Source organism: Morone saxatilis, unplaced genomic scaffold (genome assembly GCF_004916995.1).
Source record: "Morone saxatilis isolate NCDOM2014 unplaced genomic scaffold, NCSU_SB_2.0 Contig10, whole genome shotgun sequence".
In the NCBI taxonomy this organism is placed as follows: Eukaryota; Metazoa; Chordata; class Actinopteri; family Moronidae; genus Morone; species Morone saxatilis.
The window spans coordinates 4,565,812-4,585,488 of NW_023339652.1; the positions used below are offsets into that span (position 1 = coordinate 4,565,812).

The 19,677-nt window shown below is 40.1% G+C and overlaps 1 protein-coding gene across 1 annotated transcript in view; it reads right to left on the reverse strand.

The window, feature by feature from the left end:
- The window catches only part of pawr (PRKC, apoptosis, WT1, regulator), a 64,483-nt gene that overhangs the window by 8,786 nt on the left and 36,020 nt on the right, over nt 1–19,677 (reverse strand). The window contains exons 3-5 of the mRNA XM_035679582.1: nt 13,035–13,160; nt 5,528–5,562; nt 958–1,087 (exon numbers count right to left, since the gene is read on the reverse strand). Of these exons, the coding sequence (XP_035535475.1) occupies nt 958–1,087; nt 5,528–5,562; nt 13,035–13,160 (291 nt within the window). The remainder of the gene's footprint in view (nt 1–957; nt 1,088–5,527; nt 5,563–13,034; nt 13,161–19,677) is intronic.

Below are 19,677 nucleotides of genomic sequence, written 5' to 3' on the forward strand. Positions count from 1 at the left end.
CTTATAACCAATTTATTTTTGATTGTTTTTTTAAAACTTTTTCAAGTTGTGATGTCTTCATGTCTTTCCCCACCGGCTCAATAAATAACTATTTGCTTATTTGCCACCTGGTTGAAACTATGGATAGGAGTTTAATCTAAAAAGCAAACAAGCGAAAAAGAACAAGTGAGAGCAGAGAGGATGAGTAACAAATAAAAACTGAAAAGAATCTAAAAGTTAACATTATTTGGTTTTTATTCCACTGTGTCTACATATCTGATTTAAAAAAGCAGCAGGAAGAGTAACTCCATTGGCAAGAGTGACACAACTGGCAAGATGTTTCATTAAATATCAAGGCTGTTTGATACAGAGGGACTTTCAAGTCTCACTCCATAAGTAGTTGCACTCTCAAGAACAACAGGCGCTGACCTTCTCACAGCGGGGAGGCGTTAAAACCTGCCAACTTGTGTATTCTGACTCATCTGGACCCTGATAGGAAACAGCCCAGTCTCAGGGCAGATGTCCACATTTACTCTCCTTTCCATGAGCCAAAAGAAATGTAACCAACGTATCTGTTTGGGCTGAAACTAACCTTTATGAAATAAATTCAGAGTAGACAAACTCATCCAAGTTATATAATGATAGGTGAACCATTAGAGTGAGTTTGACATTTTGGGAAATAAATGTATTTACTGTCTCGCCAGGAGCTGGATGAGAAGATCGATACTATTCTCCTGTCTGTGCAGTAACTATGGAGGCATAAGCCAGCAGGTAATTAGTGTAACTTAGCATGAAGGCTCATTATGCATTTGCCTGTGCAGCCACAACTTCTTGTTTTTCCATTTCCATTTGTTTTGGTGTTAAAAATGAGAGGTACTGGTAGGCATATCTTTTAATTTTGGATTGGTGGAGTATTATTTAGTACTAGTAGTGACTGTGACCAAGCAGTAATGTGAATGACAGGGTCAGAAAATGTACCTTCTCCAGCTCCTCCATCCTTTTCTCCAAACTTCCTGGTGCTGCAGCTCCTCCATCTCTGCCGTGACGGTTGTGCCGTTGTCTGCTGTTCCCTCCACCCACCTCTTCTTCAGATCCTGGCCCTGCAGAGCTTTTTAAAGAAAACACACAAAAACATAACTACAATACAACTTGAACACTTGAAATTCATCACATGAAAAAGAAGTTTGCAAAAACCTTGAATTTTGTGGCAATTTCCACTATTCAAAGTGTTCAACACTGTATTCACACTGAGGCTGTTTGAAGGTATGAATCATACCCACATTATTAAACTTCAATGGGATGACACATCCATCATCAAAAGAACAGGTGGGAATATCTTCTGCATGTTTGCCCTTTCAATTAGACATGCATTATTAACAGCCCTCTGCCTTTTATTCCATTAATGGAGAAAAGGCCGTCAAGGGTTTGCAACTTTGGTGCAAAAAGGATTCTGATTATGAAACAATTTACATATTACAACTTCAAATAGGCTCAAGAATGGCAGTGGCAAACTTGTGCGTCACTGTTCATAAGCTGGTGAGAAAAAATGGTTTTAAAGGTTTTTGTATGCAGCTCGAGCAGAACATTAACCTTATCTCCTCTTCACTTCCACGCTGCTTAGAGACGGATTGTGGGGCAGCAGGGAAAGAATATTCATGTGCAGTTTATTTTTTTACTGACCTTATTTCAATAATTATTGACGTGGAAACTTGGAATGAGTTGCTGGCTCTGTACCTCCCCCGACTACAACAACTCCCACTCCCCAGTAGGAACAGATTGTGCCAGGTTCATAAAATCTCCCTGGGAATCAAATTATTGGTGAGTCTGTAGGCTTCAGTGAATTGTCTGAAGGGGTCCGTCTGCATATTTCTACAGCTGAAACAGACAGGATAGCTGCTGGCAAGACAAAGGACAAATATAACTCCTTTGTACCATCTGCACTCCTTTCAGGATCTGCCAAAAATGATGTTCCCATTATTAGACTAGTTTACAAAGTACTTTTAACTCTGAGATTGGAGAGGCAGTAGTGGGCAATATGATTACAAACTGTCACAACATAATTTTTTTCTTTGCTTTTACTGGAAAGATGACAGTGGTAGGAAGGGGTATGACATGCAACAGGAGTCTCCATACAGACCTGAACCGGTAAGGGCTGTGGTTATACGGTGTTCGTCCTAAAGACTAGTCTACCAGAATGCTCTGATTCTGGAAATTCAATTGTCAAACCATTAATAGGTTAACATGAATCTCTAATCCATCTTTCTTGGCTTATTTACTGACTTTAATACCTGGGAAGTCAAGATACTTTATCACATTTATGTAAATCCTATAAATTCCCTTTTTTAGACTAAACCTTGACAACCCATTCTAAACACTTATGGATGTCTCATTTCTCATTTTCTTAAAGGCCATGGAAGCTTCTTACTATGACTGATCCTGGTCCTAAATGAAAACACTATCGTCTGCCAAAGTTAGAACAGTTTTGGTCATTTTCAGTTTAGCAACATGTGCATCGGAATATGATGACAGTTGGTGGGTTTTTTGGTCAGTGTCAATCAAACTTGATCACACACAAAAAAAATTACTAAATAGGTTTTTCAACTTTGATTGTTGATTATTTGGTGATAAATGTTTAATGTTATAGAGAAATAATTATGCTGCATAAATGCATTACAGCTTCATGATTTATCTAATGTTATGTCAGAGAGAGGAAAATTGTTTAAGATCTTGGCAGAATGTGGGAAATATGTGAAGACTGCAAAAGATTTTACCTACTCTACAGAATAAAACTGATAATAATAACTTGTGATTTCCTTAGTTGTATATAGTTAAATCTGAGTTAAACCTATGGAGTCCTGGGGGGGTGCTTTGGTTCAGCAGTCCCTTTGATTTATGTTTATTAGGGGACATCAATATATCATAATGTGTATTTTCATATCCGCCAGCATGACTTTATGCAGGATAAAGAATATAAATTCTACTTATTTTCCATTCTTCTTTTCTCTACTCAGGCTACCGCGCTATTTCTTATACACAAGCAGCGGGCTGTATTTTTCTGTACCTTGACATTTACAGAACCGACAGCTTATTGTCGCTCATTCTTACAAAGAGCCAAACATTGCTGCAGCCATCGCTTTTGATCAAGAGGGAGTCCTTGAAACGCTCTCCTTGGCACTCGCCTACGCCAAGATAAAGTGCATTTCATTTGTCTCTCTCGTTGACTCTTTATCGGCATGAGCACACACACATGCAAAAACGCGTATGCGTTACAAAGCGTAACAACGAATGCATCCCCTCACCGTGGTTCCCTAAAAAGAGCCAAACACAAAACAATGACATGCCTTGTGTGTCTACATCCATGTGTGCCATCTTGTTGTGAGAGATATCTCCCTGGTTGCACCCACACACACAAAAACAACACACACGGGTACTCTAGGGTGCTCAGCGGGTGTTGAAGCCAAGCCTAAACATCCATGGCCTCGATACTAAATATCACACCGTGGCCCATTAGCACCCTGCAGGGTGAGGTCTGGGGGAGAGAGAGGCTGAGCCAATCACACACTCTTGGGAGCCTCAGCAGGTGGGAAGGAAAAAGCACAGACAAGAGAGCATAACAGCAGCAGCCACAGGTATAACAATGTCTCTCACAAACCCAAGTGTCAATGTGGAATAAGTTAAAACCACACTGGAAACCACAACACACAGTACTCAACCATATGATTAACACCCCGCCTCGCCTCGATACAATTCCCCCAAATATCAAGAAAACATCAAGACCAAGTCCATTCAGAGTCGTTTTAAAGATATGATCAGTAATGTCTCCCTGTCCCTTTGCACAAAACATCACAATTTATGGGTGAAGGCTTGCAAGTGTAGCTGATCAATGTCAATACTGTTTTATCTCAATAGCAGCTGAGATTTCAAGCTTTCTAAATAGGCTTGGGTGTGTTTTGGTTTTGAATGCTCCAATCTACGACTGAAGTGATTCCTCGAGTAACTCAATTACTAAAAATCAATGATGCAAATTCTTTGCACTGAAGCTTTGTTTGATATAATAAAACTATATAAAGCACACTGTGTTTTGCACATGTGATTATTACTGTCACACAATGTGTTGGATAAGTGACTTGAAGAAGACCTGATTGGATGGTGCAAAATGGAGAAATAGAGAGAAAATAGTGAGATGTGAAGAGATGAGACAGGCCAGAGAAATTATAATTATATATAATTATAATTTCAAGCTTTGTACAGTGTGTCTATTGTAAAACTAAGCTACAGTCCTACTCCAATCTCCCAGGTTCCCTTAACTTTACAAGAGGAGCTACAGTATGCATGTATTTCTGTTTCATTTATACATTTGTGATACTAATAAAGTGGCCGGATTTGAGCTAATAAGCCACATTATTTATTTAGTTAAGTTCTTTCAGACATCTTAAACTGCCCAAAAGCCAGACAATATTTGAATGGAATGCATGTTCATCATGAGTTTTTAAAAAACCATCACAAAAAGAGTTTTTGTGGCGAGCAGAGACAAAATGTGCAAAGGAATGGCTTGAATCCAGCGAAAAGATAAAGTGACTGAGACAGGTGAGTGTTGACAAAAATTGAGTGAATTAGAGAAATACACAAATCTATAAAGTTGCTTTATCAGCCATCTTGTGTTGTCCAGCCCACCTGGCGGGTTATCCGTTGCAGAACTGCAGAGCGTCCAAGTGTAGCCAGGCCAGCTGATGAGAGCAGCGGCCATAATTACATGGCCAGATTGAATGTCAGCTGGTGAACTTGGCTGTTGGGGTTGGCCACAACTTCACAGTTTGGTTGCAAATAACGCAAAATAAATACACACAGAGGTTCCCTCAGGACTTCGACACTTGTAATGCTAATGATTGTGTGTTACGGGCCGCATTGTGAGTTGAAGTTGGACAATTTTTTCCTCAAGAGTTTTGGTCCCTCAGCAATTCAGAGATATAGAATGAAAGACATTCAATTAATATTCTAGAATAATGGAGGCAAGTGAAAGAACATTTATTTTGACCACACTTATTTGCTGTCTGCCAAAAGTTCTACAGTGAAAAAAAAAAAAAAAAATCTACCCAGAAGTGTACAAACACCAATCTTGTTTGAAAACCCCTTATCAAATGCCGAAGCAATCTCGACCGAAGTGAGCGACACATTTGAGACTCCAAACCTTTCAAAGCAAATTATTTACTTTCAACACTCCCTGCCAGCAATGGCAGCGAAGTGATGGTCTGAACAAAGTGTCCAAGGTCCAGATGGTGTCCTGTCAACTACTGTTCAACACAGTCATCAACAGTCACTTTCTTTAGCCATACAGGCATGAAAAGAGCAGCATCGAGGGAGGGGGGGGGGAAATCAACAGTGACGCACCAGAAAAAGGCCCTCGGACCATTTCAGAGGGGAACTGCTCTTGTAATTAATGACTCAAACTGCTGTTTCTCATCCCGGCCTCTGTTCCTTCTCTTGACACACTACTAGTGATGCTGAAGCAGATAAACTCTCAGTGTCAGGATAATAAAATGAGTCTCACCTCTTGTGGCGGCCGCTCCCAGATCTGGGGGTTTCCTGAAACAAAAAAAGGAAAGAAATACCTTCAGTCCAAAAATCGTTTTTTAATTTTTTTTAAAACAGTCCTGTTAAGTCTACTACTTCGAGTACTACTGTAATTTCAGAAAAGAAAGATATCAGAATATGTGTTTAGGTATCATCTATTGTTTGTCTGCCTTGGGTCATGTGAAAAAAACATAAAATCCCATCTACAGAATAAGAGAAATTTATCAGGAGCAGCATTTATAGAAAGCCTTTAGGTTGTCTTTGAACGTTTGTGAATCGCAGCTGCTGAGCTGATGTATAGATGAGCTTTGTTGCATTTAATAGTTTAGCACGAGCCCTATAGCCCCAAGTTGTGGAAGGCAATCTTGTTTTGCAACACGGAGGAGCATGTTTATCTTCTTTTCCCATTATTGTATGATCTAAAGGTTGTTTAGATCTATACAGCAGTGACGCGCCAATAAAGTCGCCTTCAGGTTAAAAACGTGAGATGAATACGCTCCTCCTCTTTCCTAAGGTCTTGTGCAGTGAAGGGTCCCCAGGTTTGATTGAGGGGCCTTGGCTCTGCTACAATCTATCAGTCAGAACTCGGCTTTAGTGGGTGAAGAGAGACACTGCGCCCGACTCTTAGCACGCGCTAGCCTCTCTCTGTCTCAGTGACATATCATCCATTACCTGTGGACAAAATCCCGGCCTTCATCTCTTCCCTGGCTCAGTCCAGGACAGATTTACTAAAATGGAGGACAGTAAGAGGGCAGTGTGCAGCAGCAGCAGGTCATACACTAAATAATATCTCATCTGCGCATGAGCCCAGGTTCAAGCAACACCTGGGTTTAAGAGCAATTTGATAAATTTTGGTTTAGAAACTGACATTTTCGAGGATTTGGTGTAATCCCGCAGCTGCTATATCTGCACTTGAAAAGCCAATTCTAGTCTTATCTTATCTATCTTAGTCTTATCAGGAATTTAGTCGAAGGCAGACAGATGGTGCTACGCTACAAGTGCACTGTACTCTGCAAGTTCAGTACAGAGTAGGACTAACCATAGAGTTGTTTTGACTGTGCATACTGGAGACAGAATAGACAGTATATCTATCTTTAGGGCTGCAACTTAAAATATTCATTGCTGAGTAATAGGCCTGCAATTTAGGATCATTTTCATTATCAATTTATCCTTTAATCTCTATAAATTGATTTCAGAAAATAGTGAAAGACGAAGACGAAAGAAACCAGAAAGTATTAATTTTTTGAAAAGCTAAAATCTGAGAATTTGGACATTTTCTTTAAAAATAGTCAAAACAATGAATCAATTATCAAAATAGTAGGTGATTCATTTAATAGTTGACAACCAATTGATTGTGTTTTGCAGCTTTATTGAGTAATATGTCAGTTAAAATGATGAAAAATGTCCATCACAATTCCCCAGGGTTCTGCTTTGAGAAGTTGCAATCATGATTACAAATTGATAAAAATACTTCTGACGATTGACTAGCAGTTTCAGTACTAAAAAGATAAAAAGTAAAAAGATAAGGGGGTACCAAATCAGTAAGGCAAGACAGAAAAAAGAGACAAAGTGTGAGGCCTCATAACATTTTTAGTTGAGATATAGTTTTTATAGCAGTTGTAAACCCAGGTTCACTCTAACATAGTCTCCGGTCAATAGAAATCACACTGTAGAAAGAAAAAAAAAATGCTGTCTAAATGTAAATGTGTGTTTTCTCTTTCGCTTGCACAGTCTAGTCTAACTTGAATAAACCAACAAGATTCTTTGAATATACAATGACCTGAAAACCCAGTTTGCTGGTTTCCAACAGGAAACCTGACTATGTAGGAAACAATTGTTTGCTTTTACATTTCCCCTAAAATTTTAATACGCCTATTTTGTGAGATCCAGCATGAACAAGTTCCATATTCGAAGTCCGGTGGCGTGCTGACAAGGGTCAGTGGACTGGATTGATTATTTTCTGAGGTGAAAAAGGGTTGAAATATGAGTCAAAACAACAATATGAGGGAAGGTCACAGCAGTCAGCAGACGTTGTGAGGCTATGCCAATCCTCATTTGCACATTGTGATATGTGCAGTCAAAACAAAAGAGCAAGACTGATTCTTATATGATACCGAGTATGGACCGCAAAACTAAGGCAGGGGGAGTTTACCTCCTGCATCCACGGGCTAGCATGAGAACTTTTTGGACTGGAAATAGACAAAATCCTGGTCTTGAGAACAAGAATTTGTGCAACCACAAGAAGTGACAAATCAAAACTTAAAAAAAAAGTGAAATTCCAAATCGCCAAAAGTAATAACACACTGACCACATTAGTTATCAACACGTCTCACCATTGTTATAGCAAAGAGAGGCAACTAATCAAAAGATAGTCTGTTTAAAATGTGGACTGCAGAATATCTTTAATAGATTAAAAGGAATAATTACTGACCCCAGTTGGGTTTTTAATCCCCCCTTCCCCAATAGACCCTCTTTAGCGTTATGTGGCTGTGACTTAGCTCAGATACACTGTGCTATAAATAAAAACACCATATCTGATCTGTTTATAATCACTTGCACTTTGTCAGAATCTCCTGCGAATTCATTATCTTGCACCATAGTCCGAGTAATGCAGACAGTCTCAGCTAGTTACACTGAGACAGCAGGTCCACCCCACTGCAGACGCATAAATAGAAAATGCTATTACCCTCACTAATCTTTACTAAGGCTCCATCCAGGTCTACACTTAAAAAAACAATCAAATCTCTTCCTCCTCCTCCTCCTCCTCCTGCACTGGAGTATGTGATACACAATTTACAATATCATTACAGAAATTGACAAGGACGTTTTATATTGTGTTAAACGTCCAGTGTGTAGGGTTAAGTGGCATCCAGTGGTGTAGTTGCAGAGAACTCACTCATTTCACCCTCCCTTTTGAACCGCGAGGGAGAAACTCCAGTGGCTGCGAAGGGTGCGAAAAAATGCACACAGCCCTATCTAGAGCCAGTGTTTGTTTTGTCCGTCCTCCATTACTGTAAAATCATGGTTGTTGAACATGACAGCCTCCACAGAAGGTGAAGTGCAGCTCTGTAGATAAAAAACGGCCTCATTCTAAGGTAACAAAAACACAATTGTTATTTTCAGGTAATAATACATACCTAGGAATATTGTATTCCATTGCTGCCAATAGATGTTACACACTGGACCTTTAAGTATTAGATAACTAGTGAAAAAGACAAAGTTATACTAATAAACTGTGCAGTATCAAACAGGTTTTAATTACATACAATAGTTTGCAGGCTATCATTCCTCGTATTACTAAAGGGACTCTGGGGATAAACTGATCATCCACATCCCTCTGTGGCTGATATGCAGCCGGAAATCTGAAAGTTGTGTTTACAGAAAACATCCCAGACTTCATTTGCCACATTACCACTGCATCTTTTGGCTGTGTTCCACGGTGTGCGACCTCCTGTCTGGGATATGAATCTGTGAGACAAGGTCAGCATAATTCTTGTTCGACTTCTTCACTGCACACAATACTAGTCTGTGCAACTTTATTTATCATGCTTGAGCTGCGCTGACAGCTCCCATAAGCCCCGCTGCAGAGCTCAGAGCTACTAAGAATACATAGAGACAAATATCAACAATAAAACAAGTACTTTATCACGGAACTCTAGCAGATTACAACTTGATGCGCATTTGTGTGTGTGTACCTGTAGGGAACACTTCATGACCTTTTGAATGTGTGATAAAAACACACTCAAACGCATTGCTCGGACATTTACAGCTCGATTTGATATATGAATTATGTCTTGACAGTTCCTTAAATTTAGAAATCTCTAAAGGAATGCCATCTTATTCCATGAAAAGGTGATCTTTGGCTTTCTGTCCAGCCGCCTAACAGCACAGCGCTCAGAGCATTTCTCTGTACAAAGCTGATAAAGATCACAATTTTACTGGAGGCATTCAATAAATTCAAGAGAGAGTGAGATGATAATCAAATAACTGTCTGATTGGCATTTAGAAGAAGCAGACAAGCCAAATACATAAACCAGCAGAAGTAGGGAAAGCTCACTGCCATGTACTATATATATATATATTGTTATGAAAGCATTTGAAATGTTTTCCCAATTGCTTTTTGCTGCAATTTATTTATGATATCTATATGTTGATCATACTAATTATGGGCTAACACTGCACCTGTTGTATCTTACTGCTCTATTATTATAGTAGAGATGCTTTGCAGTTCTCTCACACATACTTTTAATTAATATGCCAGCCTCACCTAGCCTTTATGAGTCTTTGATGCGGGCTGAAGAAATAGATGTCAAAATGCCAACCTGGAACATAAATCAAAGGCTGAGGATGAAAACAGGACTAACCTGCCAACTACACAGTAAACGGCAGCAGAAAGCCGTGTTAACCTCTTGCCATTTTTGTGACCTGTACACCTATAGCATGTGTGTTAATCAAAAGTATTTTCCCTTCTATTTCTCTAAGGTTCTTAAATGAACCTTTCTTGCACCTATGCACGAGAAAAGTTCAGGCTGCTTAATCTGCAACTGCACCTTCTTTTTTATGTTTAGGTTTTAAATGATATCTAAATAACGCTCTGCTGTAGTGCTGTGAAAGTTTATTTTAGTTTCTCACCAACTAGGTAAGGTATTTTTGCTGGTAGCAGTGCCGTCAAAGATAAATATTGGCGTGGTTTAGTTGGCTTATAGAAAAGTAATCCTTAAAATCTTGAATCAACAGAGGTGTGAATGTGATCAAATATTGTTTCAGGCAACAAGATCAAATTCAGTTTGCTGCTAGCACAGGGGCTGCTGCTCCTGGTTGGAAATGCCATGTGATGGGTAGCAAACATTTCCCTGCTGTTTAGACAAGATGCTCTGCATCAGCACCATTTCTTGGGACTGAAAGGTGCTAATTAAAAATGCAAATGAAGCTTGTTAAAAAAGTGCTGGATGGGGACTGTCAGCAGTATGTGTTTTCCATGGGAGAGAGAGGCAGAAAAAGACCTGAACTGCTCTTTTGTAAACCTGGCTCCACATTAAATACAGATGATCCAGAGGAATGTTCCATATGGTTCTGGCTGCTGGATCACTGGAACAGGTTTTCTTGTAGGACTTGCATACCAGAGGAAGGTAAGACCTGATAACAAGGACCACATGCCTGCAGAGGGCCTCTCTGACCGCCCATCACTGAGCCTGCACGTATCGGACACATGTGTCCTGTCACATGGAGAAGAGATGTGTGTCCATACACAAATACACACACACACACACACACATCAGCTCTATAAGCAAATTTAAATGGAACACAGGGCCACAGAAAGAGATGGAAAAAGGACATTGATAGAGAATTTGAAACATATGATAAAATATTTCATATCCAAGATCCTTCGTGGAGTTTCCATTATGTCTTCAGCAGCTAACGGAGAAGAGTTACAGCTTGTTTTGGTTGGGAAATGCTCTTAAAACCTGTGGAGACTGTTAACAGCCCTACAACTGAACCTAAGTTGAACAGAGTTTCTTTTTAAGAAACTTTTTGTCCAGATATCTTGATGCCAGCTTAGAGGTCCAACTGGATGCTGTACATCATAACCGACCTGACACGGCAATTGCTTGTCTCCCCTTGAAAAATGGGGCCCGAGAGGAACGGCACATTTTTGGGATGCTCAGTCTTTACAGATGTCTAACTGACAGCTCGGTAGTAAATCCACTGACCACACTGGATCTCTCCTGCTCTTTATTTCTCCCAGTCTGCCTCCTTATGAGCAAGCTGGCACAGGACCCCCAGCAGAATATGAATATGTCAGTTTTATATGAGTGACAGTGAGACATCTAATGGTTAGTGTCTGCATAGCCACATCTGGTCTGTGTTATGCCTCACATTGCGATGGTAAGATTAGATTCGATGGACGGATTACGGGGAAGCTGCAGAAAATAGATTCTACTGAAGTGCTTGATGGTTGTTTATGCATAGACTACATTATGTAAAACCTTTTGCTATTTTTGTTTTTGTTTTTCCGTGCAACATCTCAGCAGGTGCTGTCACAATCTTCCTGTTAGTGTGGTGTTTGTGTACATATTTCATAGACAAGCCCTAGCGTCGTATAAGCAGCCTCAGATGGTTCCAGCCCAAAACAAAATAAGCCTGCTGATGCATAACAGCAGATCCATCGGGAACACAAGTCTTAGCTACATCCACAAGAGTTGCCACTCAGCGGCAGAGCCATTGGATTTATTTTTTATTTCGAATGGTAATTTTCATGAAAATCAGATGATGTTTTACGGAAACATCCGTCGTGTGCTCAATTTCTTATTGAAAATCACTCTGTGTGCATTTGAAGTGAGTTTAAAATGACATACACTGCACTGCTGAATATGAACTACTGCTCTCGACAAAATAAAAAGACTCAAATTACGAGCGTGTCACTTCTGATTTGGTTTCGTTTTCACTAATTCATTTATGTCCTCATTCTACAGACGCCTCCTGGACTTATTTGGAAGAAGAGCAGACTCTCTCTGCATGGGTTCACTTTATCAAATAAACACAAAATTACTTGCCGAGATTAAAAGACTCCTTTTGTAGACATCAACAGTCTCTGATTCACACTGTTAAGAACCAGACACCTTATACGTGAAGCAGATCCTGACACTGGCTTACAAATTAACTTTGATGAACATGGCTCTCAACTTGTTGGACGTGAGCTGCACAGAGAAACACTCGTCTATCTGATGGTCCAGAACTGAGAGAAACAGCAAATGCTCATATTTCAGAAGCTGGAACGAGTGAATATTTGTTATTTGTGCTTGATTAAAGACTTGAATGATTAATCGATTATCTTAATTCTTTTAGATTTCTTTTGAGTTGATCAAATAATACATTCATAGATAATTCATGCCAGCACTACTATTGTTACAGGCAAAATCCACCACTCCATATGAAGAGTAGCTGCACTGGAAATATAAAATATGTCTATGTCACAATGTCTATGTTCAACCAGATTTAGAAGTAAGCCAATTACACCCCCCAAAACCAGAGGAACCATCGCTCAAAGTAGCTTTACCAGCATTTTAGGGTGTTTCTTTTTGCTTTTAACTGAATTCACAGTAATGAAATGTCGAGACACCTTTGGGTTTTGCATCACTGCAGCTTTTCACACAAATTCAGCTCCTGAGCTCTCCGGGTGTCTCCTTGAGCAACAGTGCCTCTGTTTGGCAGCACCGATGTATCAATCTGTACAAAACTCTGCTCAAGTAAGGTGTGGAGGAAAAGCTGAACATCATATGAGTCTACGGCAGACAACAAAGACTGGAATACTGCAGAGACATCATGTCTCTTCTTGGATGTCGGGGTAGAGGCTGAAATCACAGAAACATACATCTTAAAACCTGGACAAATACAACCCAAACTATCCACATAGATACCACCAGAGGTACAATACTAGAGAAGATATTATGAGTTCTCCTTCCACTTGTCACCTCACATCTCACCATTAAGTGGCCGGTGGCAGGTTCAGCTGTCATGGCCTCGTTCTGGAAAGTGTTGGCCTGAACCAGCTCCTCCTCCTCCCTCCGGTTCTTCTCCCCTGTGTCGTCATCGTCCAGCTCATCCAGGCTCTGCGAGAAAAAGAAGAGGATGGTGGATGAAGAAAAGAGACAAAAATTCTTAGATCAGCCTTGGGTGGAGCGAGTATAGTCGTAGACACAACATTTATATACACAAGAAGGGAGCTTGTTTCACCAAATCTGCAACATGTCAGCTGTGATTTATAACTTGAAATCATTTATTTTTGCTCATTTTGACACATTTCACTAATCAAAATAAATGCTATACTCACAACCCATTTATAATTCATGCGAGAGCCCTGTAAGACTCAATTTGTCAGCAATCATTTGTGAAACAGGCCCAAAGTTACGCTAAAACCTATATTTACATGCAGCTTGTCAATAATTGAATTTCTTCACTATCCATGCCATATTTTTAGTTTTTATTAGTTGTTAGTTTTTATTTTAATGCTTGGCTGTGAGTATTGATGTTCCCTTTCCTCTCACCATAATCTAACACAATCCTGCCTCAGCTATACCTTCCTAGTTTTAAGTGCTGTCATGCACATAGACTCTTGTTAAAAAAAAAAAAATAATAATCCTGAAAACGAATTAGTTACTCTTAAACGTGACCAAGAAATCAGCCTTCTCCAACAGAAACCTTGCTGTGCTAATCAAGTTTCTCTAACGTCTTCCTCTGAAGATATTTAATTTCTTGTTTACACAAAGTAAAGAAATCGGGGCCCTGCAGCAAGCCGACAGTAACTCCGTCCCTTCGGTGCATGTTAACACACAGCACTGACAGATGTGCGGGGACAGGCGAGGTCATTCCCACCATAACAGCGATGGTGACCTCTGGCAGACCACAGCCAGGGTCTCCTCTTAATCCTCTTAAGACATGATCACATTCACTTCCAGGAATCCCTGAGGAGCCGCAGCTCAAACACTACCAAACACTAGATTGACTCTAGTCAGGCAACAGGAAGACGGCCTGTTTGAGGGCCTTTCACCTCCTGGGGACAGTCATGAGGGGATTTTTGAGCAGTGGAATGTCCCTTGAAAACACAATAAAAGACATGTACAAACATACAGAGAGCAAACATCCCTTTGACAGAGGAGCGGGGAGTGTTCATTATTTAGGCAGAGATTTTGCACATGTCCTGGGAAAACCTCCAACTTTTACTCCTTGCAATCTTAGCTTTATCATGAAATATGTGCACAGCCCGTAGCTTCCTATTTGCATTACTTTACAGTGATCCGTGCGGTGGAGTTACTGGGTTCATCTGTCAGGAGCGGTGAAGATGCATTGCGTAAACAGAGCTCAACATTAGGATGGATGGTCGGATCGTGACGAGAGACAGAGATCGTTGCCAAACTCCCAGAGGGTCACAATGCAAACCAGTCTTTCCTGTTTGACGCTGCAGGGCGAACAAAAGGTGCCCACTCAACAGGCTCTTTAGTGGTAAAAATAGCCTTACAAGGTTAACAAGGAATGCAGTCATTTGCAAGGCCTTTCCTGCCAAACGGTTTATCAGCTGTCCTTAGAGAAAACGCCAGCCACTTTTCTTTTTGACTCTCGCTCAGACTCTAAAGCTAGTGCTCTCCTGCTTCTCCTGATGTAACTCAATGCGCACCATTCCTCTCTCATCTCTAGCACGCACGAACACAGGAGTGGACACACTATCGGGAACAAGCTAGCCATATATTGTTAATGCCAGAGAGGTTTTGATTTTCATAGTCCGTGGTGTTCTTGCATCAGATTTTGTACTTCTATCCATCTATGTACATATCAACACAAGCCTACACACTCTTTCTTGCAGCAATTTATAGTTGCCAACTTGACAGGGCACTTTTACAAGATTAAGACCAATATGTTTGGAATAAAGGGCAGAGGTTTCGGAGTTGAGGAAAATGAAATTAAACAGAAGTTCGTCTGTGTCAACACAGTGAATTGTGCAGTGACTAACCACTCTGCTATGCACAAAGTTGACTGAAATGTGGAATTGGGAATCTCAAAGTTTATTTTGGATTGAGGTGCAGCCTGTTTTACCCTCTAGTATTTCAAATTGCTGTGCATTTCTTCAATTCCAAATAAAGGGAAAAAGGGGAATCTGTGTGCAACCATATAAGGGATGTTTTTGCTCCTGACATCATTTTTCTGGCAAATTTCTTACCCTGAACCATGGAACCAAACAGACAAGGTGTGGAGGGATGAATGAGTGATGCTTCGACTGCTGTTTGGTGCTATGTGTTCACATTACAAAGGGGTTACTAAACATAGGATTTTTTTTTTAACGCAATACTGTCAAAGATACAAAGCACTGTAAGGTTTGCAAATGAAAGTACAGTTCATACTGATTGCACATATTAGCTGACAGATTATTTACATATTCTGACTGAACACATTGTTTTATTGAAACAAAAGATGTTATCTAGTGTTTGTTTAATATTAATTGGGATATTTTGCACCAGTGTGACTGAGATAAAGATGGTTCATCTGGATCACACTTTTAGCCAAGTATCATATCTGCTTTTTCCCCTCCAAAATGGCAATTTTAAAGTCTTGTACTCTTAAACTTAACTTACACTTTGATTACTTGGATGCATGCTACCCAGGTGCAACTGAATATTCATGACGGAAGCATATTTTATACCACACCAGGACTTTCAGGGTAATTAAAAAATATACGAAACACTTCAATACTGCTAAATTACATGATTATTTATCCTGGAAATAAAGTCAATATACAATCATCTATCATTAACTGCTCCCTACTGAGGCATAATTTAGGGAAATACTGCAAAACGCAGCTGAAAAGTCGATACACATAACTTGACCAACATTGATTCCTGTGATGATGACACATGGCAAGTCAAAGAGATAAAACCATGAGTGCAAGCTAAAAAGAAGCAGCCAGATTTCCAGAATCTGTCTCTGCATCCTGTTTACAGCAGGACCAAGTGTCAGGGCCCCACAGGAGTGTTTACTTTAGTGAAGCAAGTAAAACATATCCTGGCATACTCCTGCTTCAATACCCATGTCCGTCACTCTGCACATGAAGAATTAAAGAAGCTACATCTGGAGCAGAGCTTCACGGTCTATTGGAATGTCTGTTGTGGTTGGAAACTCTCTTTGGAAAGGAAAATGATCATCTATTCTAAACCTCTGCCCCTGGCTGCAAATATCTGAATGCATCTGAATCTTTGTCTGCACAACAGCAGGCACTGTGCTTTAGTTCCCTACTCTGGCGTTTGCCTTTTCAGTGAGTGTCGAAGTGATGCTGTCTAATGGTTCATTTGAGTGAGTACATTGTGTGGCCTGCAGCATTAGACTGCAGGTCGGCTGAAAAAAGGCCAAGAAATGACGGGCTGCCGAAGGCTGAAGTCGTGTAAGTGTAGTAAGATATAGTGGTTATAGATTTTTGCAAGTGTTGTAAATGCAGTCATTTATGTGAAAGTAAAAGGTGATATTTTTCACGATAAAAAACTCTGACAAGGTAAATAGAGTACATAAAGTTGTTGATAGCAATGAAGGCGTTCATTTTGCAAGCAGACGTAATTTTAAAAAAAGAGATAAGGGTCTTACATAATAAACATATATCTTAAACACAAGTCTTTCTCGGGTTTTTCTTGTCCCTAAACATTATTCATATTATTATATCCTTTCTTTAATTTTAATGTGTGCAAATAAATAAAAACTCAAAGCTTACTGTGTGCCATGCATACTTAGAAAAGACTGATTGTTTAACAGAAGATAATTTTTCAAAATGGCTTCATGTCTACACAAAAAGCCGTTCACCAACACAATAGAGGGAGTTATAGCTACTGTGGCATCCATGGCAACCACTGTTGCAGCAATGCAAACATACACAGTCAGTGAGATTACCATTAGGCCTCTAACTGGCAATCAAAAGATGTACTGTATAATCTTAGAGTACTTACTGAAAACACAACATCTATTCACAACATTTCTATCCTGGGTTCATTACTAAATAAGAAGTTTCATATTTTGGCACTGTTTCTTCCAAATTTTGATTTGATTAGAAAAAAATCTAATACAAAATAATTTTATTGACTCCAGTGCCATGTTTTAGCATTTCTAATAATAGCAATAAATGAACATACATTATAATGGCAGCAAATTATCTTTGGTAAATATATAATAAACCCTCCATAAAACATATCATAAGTCAAATTAAGGCAGGTAAATATGTATATCATGATGAATTGTCACAATAACAATAAGAATATCTGAATACTAGTATATCCTACTTAGTGCTAACTTACTGGATTCAATACAGCCTGACCAGTTAAGGATAGTAGACTGGAATCTTTAGGCTGGTTGGTTGAATGGCAGTTGTACCCGGTTTAATTATATGGAATCTTCCACTGCAATGAAAGCACATTTAAGGCTGCTAAGAAATTAACAATGTCAGTAATTCACTGAATTTGGTTTATTGTCCAGCCAAAACCCAAATACTCGTTAATACTACTAGTTAAGATCCAAAATCAACACCCATGCAGCCTTGTCACCCTGCCAGTGTCCTGTCCACTTAGTCCTCAGATTTATCTCTAAACAAGCAAAGGGCACCTCCGCCGAAGGCACACTCTTATACAGCAGGCTTAATGACCTGTGTGTATTAATCACCTGCCACTCGCCACAGCACAGTGACTTCATTAAAATGATCTATTAGAGAAGAGGGACGCTGGCACACTGATGGCCGATGTATTTTAATCAGGACTGCCAGTCAGCTCAGACAACACTACAGACGGGCACAGCGCTGCGCTCAGGTATGGCAGAGATCAGAGTGAGGACATCCACCCCGGAGCTGCTGGCTGATTAATGTGACACTACAGACTGCCAAGGTCAGTGTTAGGTCCAGGAGAGATACGCCAACTTTGAGCAGGAGTGAGACATCATTTGACAGCCTCAAAAAGGTGCGACTGGACCTTCACTGATCTGTTCCAAAAATATTACATTTAATCCTGTAAAGAAACGTATATTTTTCGTCACCTGCTGTGAGCTCTATCCCAAAAAAAAAAAAGTATTCTTTCATCAAAATATCATCAAAGGTAGAGTGTGCTCGGTTTTTCTCAAACTCAGAATTGTGCTTGACTTGAGGCTGAAATGGGAGCATAATTATGTTACACAGACCAACACAACCGAGGAAGACGAGTAACGGAAGGAAGAAAAACATTACAGGCATTACAACACATTTACCACCCTTCTATTTAAGATTCATCACCATTGTAGATCCCTGTCTGGTTTCATTCACCCAAATTTTGGTTCCTTTTCATTTGATTTAAGTCCCAATATTGCACAACAGGGTTTTTTGTGAGAGGGTTCTTTGGGGACAGAGTCGAGTCAAACAGCGTACAAGACGTTCTCAAGAATCAAAGCTTGTATTGGCCACAAAGCCCCGGGTTTCTTTAAAAGCGTGTGTTTATCAAGTGAAAGCCTTGCACTTTTTGGCTTTGAACTTGAAGTCAGCTTGACCCTCATTTTCACTCCAAGTGAGACTATAATATTTTAATCAGCACTCAGCCAGACCTCAAAATGAGTTCGCTTTACACTGGGGGTGCAGTAAAACAGACAAACAAACAACAGGGGTCGGGCTGTGATTGTTGACCCAGAGACAGCAGCATCAGCATTCCTCTGGATGTGGCAGACGGAGCTCAGGCCTGAGGGCAGGCCAGTCGGGCTCAGCAGGGCTGGGCAAAGATCTCTGACTGTCTGAAAAAGCTTTAATACATCTGTGGGAAAACAGCCCTTGGCGTACTTTTAAGTTTGCCAAACTTGTTCTCTGGTCTATAACCTCCACAGTAGGTTGGAAGGGAGCAGCAGTTTCGACCGGGGTTGTAAAGAGTCTGGCAGTGCGTGTGTGCGTGTGTTTGTATGTGTGTGTGTGTGTGTGTGCAGGGTTGAGAGGACAGAGGAGAATTTACAGCTTTAGGGGGGTTCACTCTGTATAAATGGACTTTACACTCCAACACCACAGACCTCCACAGAAAACCACACGGCTTCTTCTCAGAGATGTCGGGTCTGGCACCAAGTCTGAAACTGGAGCTAAACGATACATCAGCAGGCCGATATCAAAGAGATATTGGGGTCTGCATGTATGGTGATGAATATGCGAAGCAGAAAACTGCAGCAATCAATGTTTCATTGGCAGCATTTGTATGTATATTTGACTTGTTCTCATTTTCAAGTGTAAAATATCAGGTTTTCCTGAAGCATATTGTTGCTCCAGTTCTCAAGAATTGATATTGTTATTGGCTTCAAGAATTCAGTTTCGGTTGGGCTCTGACACTGGGTTTATACTTCAGAGATTCAGGGGGTTAACGGCATTCCCTGCATGGATGCCCAAGGCGTATGGTGCAGTTTAAAGCTGGATATCACCAACTGATAGCACCACTCCAACAACAGATGTATAGCCATATTGTGCGTTAAATATATTGCCAACAGTAATTTTGTTTACATTTTCTCATTTATTGTGAAGGAGAGCAACAATCACAGTGAGAAGAAGGTTTGAAGTGGACATGTTAGATGTCTATACGTACAATACGTTTGGTCTCCATGGGTAATCGC